We start from the raw sequence: 18,815 nt of genomic DNA, 5'->3' as shown, positions 1-18,815 counted from the left end.
TTTTATGGGGATTTCCATTGTGCATGAATCAGAACTCTTATAGTGAGACATTAAAACCATTTAACCCATTTATTACCAATGTGCAAACAATGCATTTAAATTGTGCATTAAATGGTAGCACTCACAGTAAATATAAATGGGGTAATTTAATTCACCAGTAAATGGTAGCTGTGAGTTAAATGAGTTGGACATGTGCATCGGCACGTGAGGGGAAATAATAATCAGAAAAAAAAAAATCATGTCATGTGTCATGCAGGCTATGTCATGCTTGTAAAAAAAATCTATAATTATCCCTTCCGGGACCTGTTTCAGTGCACTAAATATATTTTGCACGACTGGTTGAGTAGCGATTTAATAAACAGATTGGCTAGAATGCCATGCATCTGCCATGACTGGGCAGGAAGGAGAGAATTTGAGCATTTTTTTGCAACGTGAATTGAGGAGGAGGAGGGACCGACATTGCCTTTTGGGTGGTCATGCAGTCATAGGAGTTGAAATGCTTCATCTGTAGTCTGTAGTTCAGAAAGAAAGACTCGTGCCTGGGACTGCGTGCAGCCTCCGTGATGTAAAAAGTGAAAGTTTTAACAGTGCAGACGACTTCTGTTGATGCCTAAGGCAAGAACATCATCGTCCTTTTTGCATAGGCACAGCCACATGCAGCTGGCTCTGTGAGGTGGTTATATTAGCCTAGATCAGCCTATAACACCGAGAAAAGCCCAAACATGGAACTTTTTTGCTTGGAAAAGGACACAATCATGCGAGCTCAGAGAGATCCCAACATCTTCTGCGATGAAAGAGTATTGCAAAGTCTTCTAACTGTGGAGGACAGATATGTTCCGCAGGGACCCTATTTTAAATGTGTCCAGAAAGATATTCAGCCTTTTATGAGGCGGATGGTCGCGACGTGGATGCTGGAGGTTTGTAGTTAAAGGTTTATTTTTGGAAATTGTTTGGTCGGAGTGTGTAATGACTATTATGTAATGTAGATTATGTTGGCAAGTATCTAAAGTAGCTGGACTTTGGCAGACAGGCAAACTCAAAAACCATTTCTCAAACTCAAATCCATTTATCCATACCTGTATGCATAATCATATATGTGTGTAATCTGTTCATCGATGATGTGCAAATATTGTCAAGCAACGTTTGATCAAGAAATCAGCAGGAAATGCATCGCTGAAACCTCCACACTCCGCGATACACGTTATTTTAATAATAAATGCTTTTGTGTTTTTCTTCAAGAGATGTTTTATGGGACAGATGAGGATCTGTGCTTTATTTACATGTGCATTTTCAGGGTTTTTATGCATTTGTGTAATTTTTGCGAATTTTTGAAACAGTTGCTTGGTGCGAAAGTGCAGCCATGTTGAGATTGAGAATCGTCGATTTAAATGTATTACACTTCATCAAAACAACATACTAATTGTCGGATATAGTTTAATTAGAGCGACACGTATGTTTGATATTATATGCTGTCATTGACATACTAAGTGTTAGATCATATTTTTTTAACGTGACGAATCACCAAAGCAGTCATGTGTGGGCGTCATTTGGTTTCAAAGCACACCCTGCTTAAAATGAATGAAGATCTTGCACTGGAAAGTTCCTCTTTCTCACGAAATGAGTTACAGTAGGAACATATTGTACACTGCAAAAAAAATATTTTCATGATTTGTTATCACAACCTTTTTTCTTTTGTCAAATCAACTTCAATAATTAATGTGATTCAGATATAACATAATATTTTGGGTTTCTGTTGATGAAACCAATCGCCTTCATTGTATTAACTCAATTTTTTTAATTTCAATGAACTCAATTTTAAGGCAACTTACTTTTTTAAGTTAAACCAGCAATTATTTTTTACCTTGTAGTTACAAATTGTACAAACCTAATGTAACATAAAGTAGAATTAATATATAGCTTACAAAAAGCACAATAAGAAAGTATATAGCTAATATAAAGTAGCATATATAAACTCCATATAAACAAAGTTTAAAATAAAGAAGTTGCAATAAATTCAATGCACACTAAGCATTTGGCAGACAGCCTAAATTGTGACTTAATTCTGTCCGTGTCTCTGTAGGTTTGTGAAGAGGAGAAATGTGAAGAGGATGTCTTTCCCTTGGCTATGAACTACCTGGACAGATTTTTAGCTGCAGTTCCTACAAGAAAATGTTTCTTGCAGCTTTTAGGGGCCGTCTGTCTCTTCCTGGCTTCAAAATTAAAAGCATGCCAGCCGCTGTCGGCCAGGAAGCTCTGCATGTACACAGACAACTCTATTACATCTCAACAACTGCTGGTAAGAGCTGCTGATGGCCTTGATGACGGCATCTGTTGTGTAATTCTATATTAATTAAACCCCAGATTAAATATATCATATATTATATATAGCCCTAATTTGTGAGCTGCTGATTCATCATATATTTATTATTGTGAAATTTAGCTATAGGATTGTTGGGGAAGTGAATTTAGAGCTTTCTTTGCCCCCTAATGGTTGTTTTTGACATTGAACAGTCTTTTGGTTTGAGCCGAGATGAAATGCTCTTGTGATTTTGGCCTCTGTGGCTGGAGTGAGGGATCTCTGATAAGCGTGGGAACGGTTTTCAATGGTTCCCATGCATACACTCTTAAAAAAGGTTCTTTATTGACATCTATGGTTCCATGAAGAACCCTTAACATCCACTGCACAAAAGGTTCTTTATAGTGGAACAATGTTCTTTAGATCATTAAAATGCTCTTCACACTAAGAAAAAATGGTTCTTTTAAGAACTGTTCACTGAAAGGTTCTTTGGGGAACCCATAATGGTTCTTTTATGGCATCACTGTGAAAACCCCATTTTGGAACCTTTATTTTTAAGAGTGTAAATTGGCAAAGACACTCTACTTCCATCAGACAGTCTATTCTAATCACATATGAGCTGGTAAAACCCCGGTAAAGTCTGAATTGAAATGATATCTTGAGCTTTGGATGTTATGTGTGTTTATCGACCGAGGAAGAGAGAGCGAGAGCACAGGAAGGAAGGTAAATTAAGGCAACTGGTCTAACTGGGTCAAAAAAAAAAAAAAGGTTTGCCATAAATTGCAGTGGTAATTTTGGTATATTTTAGATGTATGGATTTTTATTAGCAGACTGAAGCATCCAGAAGGAGGTGGAGGTGTCTGTATGAAGTCTTGACATTGGTGACTTGGTGTCGCTTTGTCAGGGACTGTCCCCTCTTTGCACCGTTTTCACTAACTTTCACTAACAAATCTTTCACACTTTCTCAACACGTCCTGCACACAATAAGGGTGTAGAGCTTCTCACCTTTGGCTATTTTTCCCCTCGTGTCTCTGCTCTTGAGAGTTTCTCAGAAAGCAGCTTCAGCAGGCGAAACAAAGCCAGCCGGGCACGTGCGAGGAAGGAAGTTGAGCGTGTGCATGGAATGCTGCATTTGGTTGGTGGAGATCAAAGACAATGGGCGGAGCTTTACATGATGACCTGATTCATTTTACATCTATGATGTCCCTTGGGCAAGAAAGATTCATATTTAAAGAGCAACTTTGACTAATTTCTCCAGTTTTGAAGAATCACAAGTTGGAAAATGTGTTGAGTGACACAATGACACAACCTAGACTTTTTAAATACCAATGTCAGTAAAGCCTATGATTTATGCTTCAACTTTGTGTGTTAAGGCAATAAGTGTCTTTGTATTTTTAAATGTTTCAGTCTGGAGTAAGTATAGCATGTAATTAGCTTTTACCACACAAGATTGCAATTGCACAGTTGAAACATTAGGGGGCAAAAAAACAGACTGCAGTCAGGAGTTTGATCAAGTCAAATACATTTTCATTGACAAACAATGGAGAAGTGATGGCATCAGATTGTGATACTATGGTACTTTAATTAATGTACCATGGAATTTATATCATATAGTTTGTGTAATCATTTGAAGACAGAGGACTTATTGACAGTAAAGTAAAAAAAAAAAAAAAAGTTGTAAATAAAACAAAGATTATTGGAGTATGTGTTACAGGAAAATAGCATTTCATTCTTTATACTTAATTTCATGTTTAATTCAATGTGGTACTTTGTCGTTTATTTGAAATTATTTGTGAAATTTACATTAATAAGTAAATTAAGTCCACATGGACTCTCTGGCTGCAAAATTTTGCATGTCATTGATATATATCATGTCATGCTATATATATATATATATATATATATATATATATAAGCTTTCTGCATTCTGTATGGTGCATTGTGGGTAATATAATAACTGTATGTTATCCTGCCACTCATATTCATTATCTCTTGTTCTGTTTGTGCCTCTCTTTGTCTCTCTGTTGGAGTGGGAGTTGGTGGTTCTAAGTAAATTAAAATGGAACCTGGCTGCCATCACCCCTCTTGACTTTATCGAACACATCCTGCACAAACTGCCCTTCCCTGAAGACAGACAGGCGCTGATCCGCAAACACACGCAAACCTTCATCGCCCTCTGTGCAACAGGTAGGAGCTGAGTGCATTCATCAGAACTGTGTCAGTTTAAGTGAAACTGGCTTGCTGAATTTACGTAACAGGCTGAAACAGCCATTTCTGTGTTCGAAATGCATGATGTGAATGTGTTATGATGCTTTCTGCCTTGTTATTTGCGTCTATAAAAGTGTTGTATATTTAACTGGGTGTGTTTCTGCGGCCCTGCGTCTGTTCATGAGGCTGAGGCCTGAACACGAGCCAAGCAAACATGAGAAGAGCTTTTTTTGAGCTATTGCAAATGTTTTTGGTGTTTTTGTTGTTGTGTTCAACAATTTTCTCAAGTTAGGAATGTTGGTTTACTGCACAGCTGTTAAACTGCGGCAGTCAATTGAGTGTAGTGTTTACTCAGGGATGACTGTTGAATCCTTTGCATCTGAAAAAAGCAACACACTAACAAAGCAGCAACACGCTAACACCAACAAAGCAGCGACTTCTAGCACGGAATAGAGGAGGCTTTCCTCTCTGACTGAAAACCAAGGGCCCGTTCTCAGGATCTCAAGGCAGAGGAAGAGGGGGAGTAGTTCCTGGAACCTCAAAGCCCTCTGAGAGATGAAGGGAGGGAGGAAGAAGGGGTGGGAGGAGAAGGAAGGCTCTCCTCATTTTCCATTCACAGCTGCAGGAGGATTTAAGCGAGGTAGTGATGTTAAAACAGGTCTGAAACCGGAGAGCGTGTGAACGTCAGGTTAAAGTTTGTGTGGAATTCAAAACAGATGTAAGATGAAGTAAGACCTCCTCATTCAGACGGCGTAATCAGAACTGTTTCCTAGAAATTATTTTGAAGTTTCTCGCAGGTGAGTAATGTTCTAGGGAACTTGCTGACCAGGTCACTGATGTTTTGGGATGTGTGCGTGTTTGTTTTTTCCTCAGATCACAGCTTCACCATGTACCCTCCCTCCATGATCGCCACAGGATGTGTGGGGGCAGCGGTAAGTGGCCTCCAGCCCAACCAGAGCAGCCAAAATCTGTGGGGGGACAATCTGACGGAGCTGCTGGCTAAAATCACCCACACTGAGGTGGTAAGTGTCCCAACATCTTTATACTGTTAAAAAAATTCAAAAAAATCTCAGTAATTGCAATACTATATAGCAAATTACCTTTTGAGATATAGTTTCACCCAGGATTAGCTCAAATTTATTTGGGACACGTCTCGAGGCTCATCACTTTTTAAAAACTTTATTTTAAGCAGCGTCATTTTAGTATCATTGAAATTTATTATATATTAAAACATATTTACATTTTACATTTCAAATTATTCTGATTTTTCGAATGCATTTTAAGAATACTTTTCCATCAACTGGTTAAACTGGCACTTATGGAACAGCAGAAATGCAACCGTTAACAAAGTAAACAAAGCAGCTGTGCTAGTTTCTGTTTCTGAACAGTATTTAAAAGGGTCATGACATGGATTTTTAAAATTATTTTAATATGTTCCTTGAGGTTCACGTATAATGTTAAAGTTTTTTGCACAAGAAAAAAAAAAACGTGGAAAAATGAATATTTTATCCCTAATTCAGATCCGTTTTTAAGGGGCGGCTCTTTTAAGGTTTGTCAGTAAACGGCCACTGTTATGATTGGCTAATGTCATTGCATAGGAAACAGTATCAACGCCTATTTGCTGTTACACTTGAGTAAGTGTTTTGAAAACATTATCCATATAAAACTGTCATTTTCAGACAGGGCATAATGAAATCGTTTATTTGCGGTTTGTTATGCAGTTGCTGTCAGAGTCAATACAGTTTGCTGCTTCATCTTTCAACAAAAGTTTCTTTGCGAACTCTCCATTAAACTGTGCCTCGTTTTTCAAAACAATCTGCAGTCAAATTATCCGAACAAACATATAATCCTCCGACGCCATCCGCCATCCATTAAAAATAAACCATCCACTTGTTCCTGATGCTGGTATCCTTCTGAAGTCTTTACAGAAATGAGCAAATGAGCTGCTAAAAAATGAACGAACACTCCTTTATGCTTCCACTTGCTCTTCCATCTGTCCTGTTGTCTGTAGACTAAAGTGCGTGAAGTCAGAAACTGAACGCACAACTGTATAGTGTATCCAGCGTAGACAGTGATTATAATGAGTTCTATTTGCTTTTGATGCAACACTCACATTCAGTGTAGGCTTATGTCAGCCGTGAAGCGTATGAACGCCAGTGGGCGGGGCCTATGGTGCGATGATGTATAACTATTCGTCGATGTCTTGCTCTGGAGGAAGTTATATGCAAATGTATTGAACATTAAATTGGACATGTTGGTCTCTCAAGAGAAAGACTGTACGTTTTTAAATGGGTATATCTGTGTACAAGTTTTCCTTGTGACACAAATGATTGACATAGCGTTCATGTGCGTGTGCAGGATATTCATGCATGACTGTATGGAAATGGAGAAATGTGTCATTTTATGAATGAATGTTAGTGTGTGTTCAGTGCAACAATGGCGGTGTGTTTTTAGAGCTGCATACTTGTGGCGAGACACAGGCCTCTCAACCACATCTGTGGATTAAAGCACACTACTGCACACACACACTTGCACTCTTACACAAACGTACACATCTTGCCTTCAGGGCTGTTTTGAAAGTCTCACAGTAAAACTTTTTTTTTTAATTAGACCCAGAGAGTTAACGCCCCATTTAAACTCCTCACATACACTCATATGGTTGAACACATTCTTTGTCTTTCCTCAATGTAATGTGTTAAGTTTTTTTTCTCCATCTTAAGTTCTGGAAAAAACACCACATGCCGCCATTAGAAACCATTCCTTCCTGTGCCTGTAGTTGTCAGGACAACAGGGCCTGTTGTGGCCGTCTCATTCGGTTTAGAGAGAGAACACTCTGTCAGGTTTCAATTATCCTGAGAAAGACGAGAGTTTGATATGGGATCATTTCGTCAGACCTCCCACGTTACTGCAGAAAGAGACAGGCACAAGAAGTCAAAGTCTTATTGTTTGGTAGTACATAGTCCTTCATAGCCTATCGGGATAAAGGCTAAACCAGTTTGCAACTTAATTTTGGCTAAAAACTGCCAACTTAAGGTGCGGTCACATTAGCACAATTTCGGCATTCAATTTCACTACACTATTGTCTCTTGTCAGTAGTGTACTGATGTATGCATCACAATACACACAGAAGTCACTTTTTAAACCAAGCAATTTACTATCAAGTGAAAATTGTTTAAAAGTAAAATCTACACCATTTTTTTCAGTGTAGTTAATTACAGAGATGCTTTCCCATGAGAAACTTTACATTCTCTCACAAAAGTATTGCTTTCCCCCCAGAAATGTTACATTCTCTGGCAAAAGTATTGCGTTCCCTCGAGAAACTTTACATTCTCTGGCAGAAGTATTGCTTTCCCACAAGAAACTTTACATTCTTTCGCAAAAGTATTGATTTCCCTCGAGAAACTTTACGTTCTCTGGCAGAAGTATTGCTTTCCCTTGAGAAACTTTACATTCTCTGGCAGAAGTATTGCTTTCCTTCAAGAAAATGTTTGTTCTCTGGCAGAAGTATTGCTTTCCCACGAGAAACTTTACGTTCTCTGGCAGAAGTATTGCTTTCCCACGAGAAACTTTACGTTCTCTGGCAGAAGTATTGCTTTCCCATGAGAAACTTTACGTTCTCTGGCAGAAGTATTGCTTTCCCTCGAGAAAATGTTTGTTCTCTGGCAGAAATATTGCTTTCCCACGAGAAACTTTACATTCTCTGGCAGAAGTATTGCTTTCCTTCAAAAAAATGTTTGTTCTCTGGCAGAAGTATTGCTTTCCCACGAGAAACTTTACGTTCTCTGGCAGAAGTATTGCTTTCACACGAGAAACTTTACGTTCTCTGGCAGAAGTATTGCTTTCCCACGAGAAACTTTACGTTCTCTGGCAGAAGTATTGATTTCCCTCGAGAAACTTTACGTTCTCTGGCAGAAGTATTGCTTTCCCACGAGAAACTTTACGTTCTCTGGCAGAAGTATTGCTTTCCCTCGAGAAACTTTACAGTCTCTCGCAAAAGTATTGCTTTCCCTCAAGAAACTTTATGTTCTCTGGCAAAAGTATTGCTTTCCCACAAGAAACTTTACAGTCTCTCGCAAAAGTATTGCTTTCTCTCAAGAAACTTTACAGTCTCTCGCAAAAGTATTGCTTTCTCTCGAGAAACTTTACGTTCTCTGGCAAAAGTATTGCTTTACCCTGAGAAATTTTACGTTCTCTGGTAGAAGCATTGCTTTACCCTGAGAAACTTTACGTTCTATCGCAGAAGTATTACTTTCCCACGAGAAACTTTACAGTCTCTCGCAAAAGTATTGCTTTCACACGAGAAACTTTACGTTCTCTGGCAGAAGTATTGCTTTCCCACGAGAAACTTTACAGTCTCTCGCAAAAGTATTGCTTTCACACGAGAAACTTTACGTTCTCTGGCAGAAGTATTGCTTTCCCTCGAGAAAATGTTTGTTCTCTGGCAGAAGTATTGCTTTCCCATGAGAAACTTTACATTCTCTGGCAGAAGTATTGATTTCCCTCGAGAAACTTTACGTTCTCTGGCAGAAGTATTGCTTTCCCACGAGAAACTTTACGTTCTCTGGCAGAAGTATTGCTTTCCCTCAAGAAACTTTACAGTCTCTCGCAAAAGTATTGCTTTCCCTCAAGAAACTTTACAGTCTCTCGCAAAAGTATTGCTTTCTCTCAAGAAACTTTACAGTCTCTCGCAAAAGTATTGCTTTCTCTCGAGAAACTGTACGTTCTCTGGCAAAAGTATTGCTTTACCCTGAGAAATTTTACGTTCTCTGGTAGAAGTATTGCTTTACCCTGAGAAACTTTACGTTCTCTCGCAGAAGTATTGCTTTCCCACGAGAAACTTTACAGTCTCTCGCAAAAGTATTGCTTTCACACGAGAAACTTTACGTTCTCTGGCAGAAGTATTGCTTTCCCACGAGAAACTTTACGTTCTCTCGCAAAAGTATTGCTTTCACACGAGAAACTTTACGTTCTCTGGCAGAAGTATTGCTTTCCTACGAGAAACTTTACAGTCTCTCGCAAAAGTATTGCTTTCTCTCAAGAAACTTTACAGTCTCTCGCAAAAGTATTGCTTTCTCTTGAGAAACTTTACGTTCTCTGGCAAAAGTATTGCTTTACCCTGAGAAATTTTACGTTCTCTGGTAGAAGTATTGCTTTACCCTGAGAAACTTTACGTTCCCTCGCAGAAGTATTGCTTTCCCTCAAGAAACTTTATGTTCTCTGGCAAATGTATTGCTTTCCCACGAGAAACTTTACAGTCTCTCGCAAAAGTATTGCTTTCTCTCAAGAAACTTTACAGTCTCTCGCAAAAGTATTGCTTTCTCCCAAGAAACTTTACGTTCTCTGGCAAAAGTATTGCTTTACCCTGAGAAACTTTACGTTCTCTCGCAGAAGTATTGCTTTCCCACGATAAACTTTACAGTCTCTCGCAAAAGTATTGCTTTCCCTCGAGAAAATTTATGTTCTCTGGCAAAAGTATTGCTTTCCCACAAGAAACTTTACGTTCTCTCACAAAAGTATTGTGTTCCCCCAAGAAGCTTTACGTTCTCTGGCAAAAGTATTGCTTTACCCTGTGAAACTTTACGTTCTCTCGCAGAAGTATTGCTTTCCCACAAGAAACGTTACAGTCTCTTGCAAAAGTATTGCTTTTTCTCGAGAAACTTTACGTTCTCTGGCAAAAGTATTGCTTTCCCACAAGAAATTTTATGTTCTTTGACAAAAGTATTACTTTCCCTATATCCCTATAGGTGGTCCACACAAAAATAGACTGCTGTGGACAAATCATTCAAATAATTGCACAACAGCATAATTGTAGCATTTACAAAATGATGTACATTTTTTTGTGCAGCATGTCAGTGCTTACCTTGGTTTCTACTTCTTTTCTTCTGTTTCTTCTAGGACTGTCTGAAATCATGTCAAGAGCAGATTGAGCAGTTACTGATCAGCAGCCTGAAAGAAAGTCAACAACAACAACATCAACAACAACAGGAGGGCAGAGCCAGCAACAAAGGGACGCAATCTCAAAACCTGTCCTGCACCCCTACAGATGTCCGTGATGTCAATTTATGATGTCAGTTCCTGTTCCTATCCACCACACCTCCTCAGCCTACAATTGATTCAGTTATTATTGTATTACTGTATTTAAGTTTTATTTCAAAGCCACATTAGGTGACTGTGACGTCATGGTCATATGCGCATAATATACAAACACAAGCTTGACGTTTTATAAAGGAGCAAAACAGCTGCTGCTGCCGTCTCATATCTGCAGGCGGTGGTGTTTTACATACTTGAATTTAAATTGAATCGGCCTCAAACATGATTAAATAATGCAGTATGCTATATATTACTTATTAAAGAGCATACATCTGTATTGGCTATCATATGCAACTGTATCTATTAATACTATTGATATTTTTATTTAATAATTATAATAAAAAAAAGAATAATACATATTATTATTAAGAATATTATGCTTTTTTAACGTATAGAATGTATTGCTTTAGTAATTCCCAGAGGCCGTTTTTTTTTATATACTAGGTAATTTAGGGTGCATCCAGATGTGATCCCACGAAAAGCTACAGTCAGAGACATCCATCTGTCCTTTCAGTAGGATCAGTTTTCTTATTAATACAGTGATCTGATGAGTTACTACTCAGGTATGAGTAACTCCATTAGCATAGGGATTATTTACAGATGAATGTTATTGCATGCAATACGCATATATGAATATGTTAAAGTTTCTATCCATGCATGGTGACCATCACAGCTTCAGGACGGTTTCAGATAGACACTAAGTATGTAGTGAAGGTGGAGTAAAGGTAAGGTAGGCAAGGAATAAAAGAGGTGAAAGATTGAAAGATTTTGCAAGTGATTGAAACATGAATGGTTTTAGACAGGTGGTTTCTGGAAAGTTTGTGATGAATAAAATGTGGTGCTGTTTGCTCATTTGACATGTTTTAAAAACACCATCTTCACACGTGGGTCAGAGACACTCGCTATGCTGAAGGGATTTATGGCAGATTAATAATTTGGGAGTCTTAAAATCCACGATACAAATGCACTTTCAGACATCACCTCTCGCTGGTTATCCCTGGTATACAAGAGGAGGGCAAGGGTTTTTATTTTTTGGCATTGTTTTTCTTTTTTAAGTTATTTTTGTTTTGGGGCTGGTTTCCCATATTAGGTGTGCTTGCGGGTTATAGTTTTAATTTTAGACCAACATATTTAGACCATAAACTGATCTAACAGTCAGCTGCCATAGAAATGGTGAAGTTTGACGTTTTTATTTTATTTGTTTTTTAGTTGTGTTGAATTCATGTCAGCATAGATAGGACATCATCAAATTTCATTAAATCACTTTATTTTATTAGTCTATTTTATTTTATTTTGTCAAAATATCAGCTTGAACATCTACTTGAACATTCTCATAGAAAGAAGATATTTTGAAACATGCCAATTTCCTTTCTCTTTCTTCATTAGCTCTTGCACTTTTGAAAATTGATTTCTTAAGTCAGTTCTCTTTACTGTGGACCTAAAAGTAAGATGTTTACTTAAAATATAACGTGTTGTGACCAATGTGCCATTCCAACATATCTATGCAAATTTGTGCTCAAAGTTTGATTCTGAGTGTTTTTGAAACAATGTTCATTTTTTTGGAGTAATTTTCACACACTTAGTTTTCAGTGAGTTTGTGTGCTATTATATCCTTAGGTTCATTTTGTGTTTTTCCCAGTTCTTTTATATCTGTATAAACGTTTGAACTTGTGTTCCAGTGCTGCTAAAAGAAAAAGAAAAATGAAAAAAGAGCTATTGCATACCTTAATTTCAGTTTCCATGTTGCTGCTATATCACAGAATCATTGAACGTGTTTTCATGGTGGCTGCATGACTGTTTTCTGTTTGCATTTACACTGTCATTTATTTTACTGGCAGACGGACCTGCATGCAAGTGTTACACTTTTAGATATTTGCATGAACAGTCTTGCCTCATTTATGTTCAATGTTGTCTGACTTAACTGTTATCTGACTTCTTTCCTAGCTATTATATTAATGTGTGTTATGAAACGCCTTCCTTTCAGATAATATTCCTGCCCAGAGTCACATTACCTCACAGTACTTCAGTCAAGAGTATATGGAAGAGTAATAAGATTAAAAAGGGGTATTGAACCTCTTTAACTAGTTTGTTACCGTACAGGTTAAGCCTCCAGCTTCTTTTACCAGATACACATTCACCAAACATGTATTAATGTACTGTCTTACCAGATGATAGATGCAAGACTGGGGTGCAAGACTTAGATACAAAATATTATTATTATTTTTTTTTTAAATTTTGTTTGAATTGTGGTGAAGCAGCCACCTGTTGTTAAAAGTTCCACTTCCAGATCCAAAAAATATCCAAAGAAGTGGCATTTCAGCAATATCACTTATTTTCACCCTTTGTAAGTTTGAATACTTACCTGATTTTGGCCAATTCAATAAATCTCAAATTGAATTAAACTGTTCATTTCGTTATTATTATTATTATCATTATTGTTTATTTGTTTAATAATTGCGAAAACCACTGTAGTAGGAACTGAATGTCGCCCTTCTGTGGTAATTTATGTGAGTTATGCTGCATAACGCAGTATTATTGCGCCCTCATGTGGTGTGTTTTGTCAATTGCACAATAAAATTACAATTAGCGAGTGGAATGGCAATCAGCATTAAATTTGAATTTCAAAATAGACGGGATTGAGATATTGTTTCTAACTGGTCAGGTACGTAGAGTAAAATTGCTCAGTAATTGTTCGAGTGTAATTTATAAATTTAGTTACTCTATGTTCGCCGCCGTCTGTCACAAAGAGCTCGTGAGTGATTCTTGCAAACGGTTGCTTTGTTTTATTTATTTTTTTTAATGAATTTTTATTTTAATTGTAGGAACCATTTTGATTCGAAATGTAAATGCGATTCAAAAAAGCGTTAGACACTCCTATTGTTTTTTTTTGACGGAGAACCATTTACAGAAGTTACAATTTACAAAACTAATTACAGGTTTAAAAAAACAGGAACAGATATTAGAAAGCAACATTTAAAACTCACTGAAAAAAACCCAAAAAAACATCATAGATGCAGCCGTGCACTTCCCAAAAATCACCACAGGAGGGCGACAGACTTCCATTCATTTGAGTGACGTCATATTACTGCAACGCTTTTGACTCATGAACCAGGAAGAGCCGGTCACACATTTCATCTACTATTACAAATCTGTATTATGCTCACATTTGCACTAACGATCGTCCGACAGTAAGTTAACGCTTGTGTATTCTGTATGTTTGCTTTTGTTTTACATGCATACGAATGTTGATGATTCGGTAGCTGATTGTTGTAGGGACAGACAGACAGAGATAGAGGACACGCACATGATCTGTTCTGCTCATAAACGCATCACCAAATGTTTCCACGAATGCTTTGTACTGCATATAGTCAACGCTTTGTAATCGGACAAGTTTTGTCTGTAGTTGATCACAGTGACCTCTACATGACATGACATGTGAACTGTCCTTTTTGAAGTGATTTATAATTACTTATTATGTGCTCTGTTTCCTAGTGGAGAAACACAATACAACAGAGATAAATTGCTTCAAGGTAAGTAAATACACACGTGCATGTTTGGTTACCTCTAAGACAAGAGTTTCAATTATTCAGATGCCACGAACCCCCAAAATATGAGCATCGTCCTGTGAGGGACTCCCTTCTATTTAGTTTTTTTGTATAAAGACCCAATTTATATTATATTGTGTCTAAATATTATTTGGAAAAGATTGTAGCACTGTACTTTTAGATACATTATTTACTTATATGCTCATTTATGTACTTATTTTAATTTAATTTATCTATTTTTTTATCATTTTTATATTGTAATCTATAATATAAAATAGTTTTATTTATTATTACTTTCTAATTTTTTACACTGTTTTTCTCTAAACATTTCCACAGACCCCCTAGTACTCCCTTGCAAAAACTCCTGCTGAAGATGTGCTTTTTGAATGCTTTTTTTCCTCAAATGTGTAGGTCAGGGCATTGACACACTGCTGTCAGACACGGGACATCGGCAGGCGGCGGCAGCCGGACGCTACCTCAAAGATCTGCATTTCACCAATGTCTTCGTCAGTAACCTGCAAAGAGCCGTCCAGGTGTGTGTATGTATGTGTGTGACTGCAACTCCGTTAGATTTTGTGAGTAAACTATCCATCATGTGAAATATAACTTCTTCTCCTTCTCAAGACAGCTGAAACCATTTTAGGAAACAACCTTCATTCTTCTGCGACTGAGATGATATTGGATCCTTTACTCAGAGAGCGGGTGAGTGTCTGTCTCTGTCAAGATTCGAAAATTTTATTTGTCACATACACATTTATATATAAAATACAACTCACATGGAAATGTAAACTTGGTCAGCTGCTTTTACAGTTCATTAAATATATAAATAGTTAATATAATGTTAAAGAGGACCTATGATGCCTCATTTCACAAGATGTAATATAAGTCTCTGGTGTCCCCAGAATATGTCTGTGAAGTTTCAGATCAAAATACCCCACAGATCATTTATTATAGCTTGTCAAATTTGCCCCTATTTGAGTGTGAGCAAAAACACCCCGTTTTCCCTTTAAATGCAAATGAGCTGCTGCTCCCGCCCCCTTTCCAGAAGAGGGCGGAGCTTTAACAGCTCGTGCTTCGGTTGCTCAAAAACAACAAAGCTGGAGAATCTCACGCAGCCAAATGAGGATTGTCAGTAACGGTGTTCAGCCTTACATTGTTCAAACCGGAGTCGACACTGATGGAGAGACTCAGGAAGAAGTTACAACACTCTACTACAACAACTCTTCCTCTTCTCTAAAGCAGCCCAACATGTCCTCACCCCATTTGTTGTGTGTTCTCGGGGGTGGGGTTTATGTAAATTTTAGGGTTAGTGATGTCACCAACTCAGGAAGAAGCTTGTTGTAGTCCCTACCAGCTGTTTGTTGTAGTCCTTAAAAAGTGATTTCTGTAAAAGAAAATATCTTCCTTTTCATTGAACTTTGAGTGTTGTAATTTTGCAGATGTTTTTTATGCTCAAACAGCAACATTACACACTAACTAAAGTTAAAAAAGTGAAATCATAATCAAGGGCCCCTTTAAGGATAAGATTAGCATCAGAAATAATAATGAAAAAGATAAGTAATATTAATAAAACAAAATAGCATCCCTTAAATTTGGCATCCCCTAATGATTGCTGTATTGTTGGTTGGTAATAATGGTAATAATGAAAAAGATAAGTAATATTAATAATATTAATAAAACAAAATAGCATCCCTTAAATTTGGCATCCCCTAAGGATTGCTGTATTGTTGGTTCAAATGCATGTGTGTGATGTGTTGGACAGGGTTTTGGGGTGGCAGAGGGAAGACCTAAGGAACATCTGAAGAACATGGCGAACGCAGCGGGTCAGGCCTGCCGAGATTACACACCGCCCGGCGGAGAGACGCTGGAACAGGTAGAAACTGAGCCTTCCTGTAAGAAAAGCAGTCTTGAATGTTGCAAAATATGATGCCACTTAAATTCAGAGGGAAATCAAAGTAGCTTGGCTGGTTGTTGTAAAAATTGTAATTATTCCAAACTTTTAAACTGTAGTATTCATAACTTTAAAATTGACTATTTAGTAATTTTCACCGTGTCCTTCCCAGAGTATAGTAATCGTTGACTGATCAAATGAAAAGCTCACACAGAAGAAACTGTTTCTGTGATTATCCAGGTAAAGACGCGCTTCAAGAAGTTCCTCAAATCCTTATACCAGCGCATGTTAGAGGAACACGGCTCATCCGACCAGTGTTCTGCATCCAGCTCTGGACCATCAGAACCAGAACAGCCTGTGATTGCTGGACTAGCCAGTGACGGAGTCCATAAAGTACCCGTCCACGCTCTGATCGTTAGTCACGGGGCGTTTATTCGTGTGTCTGTGCGGCACCTAGTGGAGGACCTGCAGTGCTGTCTGCCAGCAGGCCTGAAGATGAACCAGGTGTTCTCGCCGTGCCCGAACACTGGCATCAGCAGGTTCATCATCACCCTCCACAGAGAGGAGAGCAACCTGCGGGCCGCCCGCATTCAGTGTGTTTTTATCAACAGAAAAGACCACCTGGATGATGTCAAAAACTCTGATTGACAGTATTATCTGACAGTTTATCTGACAGTGTTTTTATTTATTGCTCCTTATAAACTGTACAACTGAAGTGAAAAGCACATATAAGTCTGTGTGATTGATTTTATTGTGTAAATTATTTAACTGCAGTGATTTATTCATCCTGTCAGCTGACTGAATACAATTGTAAGACGTCTTTTTGATGTTGTCCGTTATATAAGCACTTTATACTCACACTACTGTGGTTTTGGCCTCTAAAACGCTGCAGGATTCACTCATACTGAGTATACGTATTCATGTTTATGCAATAAAGAGATTCTGAGAAATGTAAAGCCAAAAAAGTTTGATTTTTTTTTTTAAATATATATTCGTGGGCAAATCTTGTGTAATCCATATAATTTATGTTCACTGAAAATGTCAAATCTTGTGATGCTTTACCTTTGAAAGGACTATGTAATTTTAATGTATTAATCGTTTTTTATTGCCAGTGTGTTAACAGTTTGTAACGAAACTTAGAACTTCATAGGTTGTCTATGGAAGCCTATAGAGTAATTTTTATGTGAAGGACTCGGGACGTTTTTGCCGGGAAAATCAAAAGGATGTGACGTTTACGTGTGCTCCCAAGAGTCTCTCTTCCGTTCACTGACATATAACGAATCCTTATGTAATGTTCAGGAAAATGCCGAAAGAGCCAATCTTTAGGTCTATTATAATGTCAATATGTCATGCATGGAAAAGTGATTAATTCTATTGTCTCATAACCAGATCTATATAGTCTCAAATATAATAAAACCATAACAGTAATTTTAGTTGCCTCATCTGTCGACATAATGCAGGTGAATTGCAGAGGTGTTGCAAACTGGTGCAAACATCCACATCGCTATGATCAGATGCTTTACCGCTGTCATTTAAAAAAAAAAAAAAAATTTATTTTTTATTTATCAATTAATTAATTTATTTATTTGAGAGAAAAGTGCGCGCCGCGGAACATATTTGCATATTCATCTTAGCCGCTCTCGTGGATGTCGTCGGGATGTTCGTTAAGAGTATGCAAGGGTATTTCCAACTTTAATTCTAAGCAAAGAACGACAAAGAATTTCGCGAGTATATCGGGGCATTGAATCATATTTAGTCTCTTGTACTTTACATATGCATGTGCATCTAATAAAGGTTTCTGAATTCTACGTATATCCCCTTTAATGCATATTTTGCATAGGCCTATTTCATTAATTGAACTTTTGAATGTTATTGTGAGATGCACATAGGTAGGCTATGTAAACATGTTACACTCTTAGGAAAAGGGTTCATTGGGTTCAATATAGAAATCTTGACTCCATTTTGAAGAACACTTTATGCCAAAAAGGTTATAAGGAGAAATGTCTTAAATGGTTGCATAATACTTTCATGTTTAACAGGTTATTTTTTCTGATGATAAACTTTACAAGCTGTTTAATTAATAAACTTAATAAAAATAAAACATTAATTAAAACAAAAATCATATCAGATGTCCTTCAAAAAATACCACATTCTGTTCCACATAAGGCCATTTTGAGATAGTGTTTATTTTGATCATTTTTGTTGAATTGTCCATGTGGTGCTGTTGTGTCTAATTTGACTGTGCTGTGTCATCCAGTAGATGGCGCTGTGCAACTGACCTCTGAAGGAGAGATGGGCCAACCTGCTGATGGAGAGAAGAACAGGACACGTCTCCGCAGCCGCCCACTCCAACAGGAAACAATCACCATCTTTGGTCCCTCATTTTCTCCCTGCCGACCGGCAAAAAAACTTAGTGATCTTCTAAGGGTTGTCATTTTCCTGCCGGTAAGTGGGCGGCAGTTTGGTTGAGTTGGTCACGCAGGGGACCTGGACGGCTCAAATGTACCGACGTCCTGCAATCCAAGCAGACGATAGACTAGTCTGTGGCCGCGCATTCTTCAACTCCTACAGAAGCTCCTAAAATATCTGCTCAGACAAATCACATTTACATTTTCTTACACACACACACACACACACACACACACACACACACACACACACAAAAATGCTGAAGGTGTGCTGCCAATGTGCTGCATGTCATTGTGACCCATCAAAGCACTGCAGCATCTTCAGGTTTGTTATTGTACAGTTTGTTTATACACGACACGTGCACGACCTGTGAGGT

The 18,815-nt window shown here is 37.8% G+C and overlaps 2 protein-coding genes across 2 annotated transcripts; both read left to right on the top strand.

The window, feature by feature from the left end:
- The first annotated feature begins 331 nt into the window (after nucleotides 1–331).
- ccnd2b (cyclin D2, b) lies at nucleotides 332–12,996 on the top strand. The gene is made up of 5 exons (XM_051891109.1): nucleotides 332–917; nucleotides 2,081–2,297; nucleotides 4,325–4,483; nucleotides 5,378–5,526; nucleotides 10,400–12,996. Exons 1-5 carry the CDS (start codon nucleotides 723–725, stop codon nucleotides 10,568–10,570), a joined length of 891 nt encoding a protein of 296 aa, XP_051747069.1. The 5' UTR covers nucleotides 332–722; the 3' UTR covers nucleotides 10,571–12,996.
- Nucleotides 12,997–13,628: 632 nt separating this feature from the next.
- Nucleotides 13,629–16,995, top strand: tigarb (TP53 induced glycolysis regulatory phosphatase b). The gene is made up of 6 exons (XM_051891110.1): nucleotides 13,629–13,782; nucleotides 14,087–14,124; nucleotides 14,551–14,672; nucleotides 14,764–14,841; nucleotides 15,902–16,012; nucleotides 16,271–16,995. The coding sequence occupies exons 1-6, from the start codon at nucleotides 13,751–13,753 to the stop codon at nucleotides 16,676–16,678; spliced, it is 789 nt and encodes a 262-aa protein (XP_051747070.1). The 5' UTR covers nucleotides 13,629–13,750; the 3' UTR covers nucleotides 16,679–16,995.
- The last annotated feature ends 1,820 nt before the right edge of the window (nucleotides 16,996–18,815 follow it).

This window comes from Ctenopharyngodon idella, chromosome 4 (assembly GCF_019924925.1).
Source record: "Ctenopharyngodon idella isolate HZGC_01 chromosome 4, HZGC01, whole genome shotgun sequence".
Taxonomy (NCBI): Eukaryota; Metazoa; Chordata; class Actinopteri; order Cypriniformes; family Xenocyprididae; genus Ctenopharyngodon; species Ctenopharyngodon idella.
The sequence above is the reverse complement of the archived record's forward strand: the minus strand, read 5'-3'. Positions and strand labels throughout refer to the sequence as shown.